General features: G+C 28.9%; 1 protein-coding gene across 1 annotated transcript in view; it reads right to left on the reverse strand.

Annotated features, from left to right (window-relative positions):
- The window catches only part of LOC111618811 (protein phosphatase 1 regulatory subunit 21-like), a 53,194-nt gene that overhangs the window by 12,208 nt on the left and 34,986 nt on the right, over positions 1-6,000 (reverse strand). Inside the window, exons 6-8 of the mRNA XM_023360384.1 lie at positions 4,545-4,709; positions 4,420-4,478; positions 4,257-4,351 (exon numbers count right to left, since the gene is read on the reverse strand). Coding sequence (XP_023216152.1) covers positions 4,257-4,351; positions 4,420-4,478; positions 4,545-4,709 — 319 coding nt within the window. The remainder of the gene's footprint in view (positions 1-4,256; positions 4,352-4,419; positions 4,479-4,544; positions 4,710-6,000) is intronic.

The raw sequence follows: 6,000 nt of genomic DNA on the forward strand, positions 1-6,000 counted from the left end.
GAGAGTAACTCAAGCCTGGTCTTCTGCTTACTGTCTTAGTGATTTGGAATTGAGTCCATAGATATGAAATCACAGAATGATGGACTCTGAAGAATTGACTAACTTTTCCAATAGATTGACTGGATTCTAATGTACCCAGAGCTCATTATCTTTGACCATCACCTAAATGTCTTCCTTGTGCCATAGTGCACAAATTGGCTATTTTGGAATTTCAACATCATGTCCACAGTTAAAGTATCAAAGCAAAGAATGGAACAACTATTTTCACCAATAGACTGATTTGTGTATTACGAACATAGCCAATGTGTATTTTACTCATGATTCAATATTTGCATATCATATTTGAAGTATACATCAAATTCCATTCAATACAATGCACACATTTGCTCTTTATCTGAGAATTTGCATGTTATGCTTATTTTTGGAGAGGAGCAGAGTTTAAGCTGTTGCTTTTTTTTTGCTGTAGTTTTTGCTAAAAAAGCTGTAGTTTTTTTGCTAAAATGCTACAAGAATTTAGATTTAGCAACAACTTTCTTGGCACATTTTGCTAAAAAACTAATGCTTTCAAAGTTTTTATGATGTTTTAACTAGTGATGGGACAGTACCAAAATTTCTCCAAATTCCGATTCTGCTAAAAAATCCAGATTCTTTTCAATATTTTCTAAAGTTTATTTTAGTTTAGAAAAATTAACGATTTACATTACGAGCATGATACAGCCATTAATCAATAAACATCAAGCTTGAGAATGGAAAGCGATTGGGAAATCCAGAATTGATCTTTCAAAAGAAACTTGAATATTCTCCATTTATTAATATTGAAACACTACCCCCAAACAAATTACAGCTAATTCCCTTTTACTAAAATGGAAACGAAAAAAAAACTATCCCATTGTGTCATCCAAGGTCGCCATCTGTGTCATCAAGGTCAGCCGAACTGTTTTATTGGCTGATGCAATGACTGGGGGAGGGGGAAGGTAATGAGAAGATGCACATATTTTTTAATGTTTCTCACAATTTGCATGCAATGTGCCGAACAAATTTCATCATCATGAGTTAACCAACTTTTGAATTTGTTCACTCGAGCTAGGTTTTCCTAAATGTACAATTGCGTGTACTTATTCAAAGAAAAGAAGAAGAATCAAATGAATGCCTAGATTGATTCATCTTAAAAAATCAATTTTTAAAACTCAAAACAGCAGTAAACTTTTTAGCACTGTAGTAAATTTAGCACAAACAATTATTTTTAGTTAGAATTGCACAAAATGAATTCAAAAATTTAATGTATTACAGCATCATTTGTGAATCATAACAAAAACTTTAATAATTAGTTATAATGGGAAAGTCTTATCATTAAAAAACACTTCTGTATAGGCTGAAACTAATTTATCTTGCACAACACCTTAAATACTTCTCTCAGCAACACTTCAATTTTTATAAAAGAACATTTTTGATCCCTTTTTACAGGTCTGTGTCAGGTTTAACAAAAAGATTTGAATTGTCTTCTTAAACAGTGTAAATCTTCTTGTTAAACTTAATGCAGACCTGTGAAAAGAATCAAAAACATGTTTAAACAAATTAAAGTATTGGCAAAAAAGTATTTAAGGTGTTGTTCAAGCATTTTATCATTATAAATAAACAAACATACTAAATATTAAAAATAATTTTGTCTAATATTTTTTTAACCAAATACTGGCTGGGTGGCAACCCTAATGCCACCCTATCTTTCCTAAAATGGGACAGTTAGTACCAACCAAGCACAATCTCTCATCACTCCAACTATGAAAAAGAAAAGTTCAACTTGACAAACATCATCTTGTGTATGGGGTGTCATGTATTCTGTGCTTTGTAAACATAATGGTTTCCAATAAACAAATACTTAATTGTTAATATTGTAATTTTAAAAAAACAATTTCTGATAGACTGGAATTTGTTGCTATCAAATGTAAGGATATGTCAACAGCTAAAGTTTATAAAATGATAGTTGTATATGACCTTCTCTCAGATTACCCTCATGTCAACAGTTATTGAATTTGTTCTTTCACACCCAGTGCACACTGTTTAGTGTGAAAGGTTTTGGTGAGATGACATTAACAAAAACTTCAATTGAAAACTGTCTTGATGTAAAAAATGTCAGCAACTTGTTAAAACATCTCCATAAATGGCCCCAAGATGGTAATTTGATTTCCATTCAGCATTTGTTTCCTGGTGTGTGTCAAAACAAAGGATTGTTCAATAATGTATGACACTTGTGGTTTATAACAATAGATTTATGGTTATATTGGTAATGTAGTACACTGTAATAATGTACAGTATTTATAAGAATAAACAAATATTTAAACAATATTGTATTGTGTATTGTTCTGGGCAGCCTCATGGATGAGAAATGTTAGCTACAGTTTCTAAAATTTTGCTACAACTTTTTTTTAGTAAAATTAGATAAAATGCTACGAAAAATTTTTCCCCAGCTTAAACCCTGGAGAGGAGTATACAAAAATGCAAGCACTCTGGACAAGAAACAGTTCTATTGCCTTCAGGCATAGATACTTGAAGAAGACAGAACTGTTTCTTGTTGAAAGTGATTGCACATAGTGTTAAAATTTTATTTTAAATATACTAGTTTAACTTCAGAAAACAAATAATTCTTTCAGTTAATGGAGTTGTCTTTTTCCCAAGAATTACTTATTGTAACATTGTCATAATCCAGGCTGCAATTTTTAATCATATTTTAATTTAACTTATTGCAAAGATCAATTCTATATGAAATTTATTGTTCTATATAATAAGGTAAAAATTTTGAATTGAAATCATATTACTTCTGGTCCAGACTGGATGTTCATATATATAATTAATTGAGACCTCTGGTCCCTAAGCTTTCCATACCTAGTTCAATTTTTATTTATTATTCCATTCTTGAGATTAACAAAGGACAAATTGATGTCAATGGGAATTTATAGGTCTGCCCAATAAATATGCCACAAATCATGCAAATTTAAATTATCTAACACTGACATCATATAAAGTAGCATTCATCTCTGAAATAATTTTAAACAATTAATAGAAATACAAAGTAATGCTGAAGTGTATAATGTATATCACATAATAGGTTTTCTAATCAAAACAATTATGAGCAAATAGATATTCTAACTCTTTGAATCAATGGCCACTGATTTCACCAAATAATGCCAGCCATTCAATTTCTTACTGTAATCTTTAGGATGCTAGATATTTTATTAGAACTGTTATTACAAACTCCTTATTTAAGTAAGTATTCATCTTGGAGATTTATTTTCTGAGAAACTGAATTAACAATTAATAAATTTTACTATATTATAAAAGAAATTGTAAATAAAAATATGCCAAAAAAAAAACTAACTGGTTAAGATAATTTATGAACAAAAAACAAACAGTAAAATGCTTAAATAGTACAATAAGAAATAGTAAGTGGCTTTGGGATATGTCATATCACCTGGACCTTAAATAATATGAATCACATAATATAACTAAAATATTCATAACAGTTTTTATATTTCAACAGATATTTAATTTCAGTTAAAATATTTAATAAAATTTATATTTTAATAATATAATAAATATTTTAAATTAATAGAGAGGTTGCAGCCGAAGTTCAAACTTGTACAGCAAGAGAAGTACACATTTGACATTTGAACTTCAAGAAAAACATATTGCGTCACATGGTCACATCACACACTGATTCATAGGATATTGTTGAAAAATAGAGACATTCAAGAGCAACAAAAGTTACCAGTGAAGATAAATAAACAAATTAAACTATTTCTAGAAATTTACAAATGAATTATGCTGTTGATGGTAGAAGATGCCATGAAAGAACAAACCTACTTCTACAGTGTTATGGTAAGTTATTATGAACACAAATATATAAAAATGCTATAGGCACTTCACATCACTTGCAAAAAATTGAATAATTAAATAATTTCTGGATTAAAATTGTCTGTTTCTTTACAATGTTATTCATAAACGCTTACATTTAAAATCATTATTTTAATAAAATAAGTCATAATTTTAACCCAAAACACAGAAAAATGCAGATGTTTAAGCCATACTTCTACTTGCCATGCTTGACATTCCAAATGCAATTGACAAACTTCTAGGCTTACAAGATGGCGATGTTCACGTTTTAGAGATGAAAACTTTGGCTGCAACCTCTCTAATAACAACATTGACACCAAATATATTTATATTACTCAATACAAATTTTACTTGTAAATATTACTTACTTGTATCAATAAATGGTAATTTTTGTTTTATAATTTGTTCAGCACTTTCCTTTTTCTTTCGTAAATCAGTCTCCACAATTTTAAGATCTTCTTGACTTCAAAAAATTTTTAATTAGTTAAACATTAGAAAAATATTAATGTACTGAAAGATCATTTCATATACCATGTTTCTTCCTGTATTCTAATTTCTTTAACTTCTTTTTCATAATTCTTTAATTCTACCTAATAAAATAAAAATTATTTAATAAAAATTTCTTATTTATAATATGATTAATATTAGCTATTTACCTCTAATTTTGCTCTTTCTTTGGTCAATCTATCAATTTTTGTTTTATATTTAGCAATAGTTTCATTTAACTCTCTTGTTTCTTTTAATCTTTCTGCCCTGATTTCTTCTAATTGTGAACTTAAATCGTCTACAATTCTTTTATGTTCAATTTCTGCTGAAGTCACCTAAATTTTTAAAGTTATTATTAAATAAAGCTTTCTTTTTTTAAATAGATATAAAATAAAATATTCATTTACATTTAAAAATACTATCAGCTTTAATTATTATTTCAACTGACATACAGATTAAAAAACATTTCAACTTTTTTCTTAAATTCTCTAATTATATATAATTATAATTTTCAATATTTTAATTAAAATTATTTTTTTATTCACTAAATGTATAATTGTAAGTCCTTACTAAGCCATTATAAAATTTAAAAACAGTTTATTCAAACTCAATATTTTTTTCAATATTTTTCTACAATATCAAAGATTCCTACAGAAAATTGATTTAATGTTTTGTTATTATAATGAAGAAAGATTAGTTATGAGTTCAGTTTTGGTTTGGAAATCTGTAATTATATTTTTAATGATGATAACCTATTAAAACAAATATGCTTACTTCTTAACCAATATCCGGCGTGAAAACTCCAAACAAAGATTGGCAAACGCTTTCGATGCCCCTCCTGGGCTCTTCTTCAGGCCAAATTTACTGCACTGGATTTTTAATTCGAATGTTTTTAAATAAGAACGTGCTCAGTTACTAGAAGTTTGAATAAGGAAGGTAATCACGTGCCTTTCCAAATTATAATTTTTTTTATTATAAATTATATTCGTGGAGATATGTTGTGCGCATCCCATAATAATCTTGTGTATCTTATAATCACGTGCCGTTTCTAAAAATAATTTTAACTGTTGGCGATACGATTTTAACTAATCACGTGCCGTTTCTAAAAATAATTTTACTAGTAGCGATACGATGTGCGTATCCCCTAATAATCACGTGTATCGTATAATAAATTACGATTCATCATCCAATAGATACTGCCACGCTGTTGAAAGATTCATTTCTTCTTTAAGATTGATGCAGGTTAATTTGCGATCTGCTCTGTATATTTCCATCGCTTCCAAGGTTCTTAGATGTTCCTGATGACGAGTGGTGTGAATGATTCGTGCCTCATTAAAAATCGGGATTATGTCCGGGTTTGTTGCATATGTAGACAATGCTGTTGTATATTTGTTGTGGGTGATATCTGCTTTATGTTCCTTTATTCTAGTGGCTAACGGACGTTTAGTAGATCCTATGTAAATTAGTTGCCTCTGCCATCTGTCGTCTATTAAGGGAATGGTGTATATTCCCGGTAGTCTGTTCGGGTTATGGGCGTCTTTTCCGTTCCTTAATAAATTATATATGGAAGGGTTTCTTCTGTATGTAATTCTAATTCCTTTTTTCTTTGCAATTGAATTATATATC

The sequence above is a fragment of the Centruroides sculpturatus genome, unplaced genomic scaffold (assembly GCF_000671375.1).
Source record: "Centruroides sculpturatus isolate CEXI.00-Female unplaced genomic scaffold, Cexi_2.0 scaffold13, whole genome shotgun sequence".
Classification (NCBI taxonomy): Eukaryota; Metazoa; Arthropoda; class Arachnida; order Scorpiones; family Buthidae; genus Centruroides; species Centruroides sculpturatus.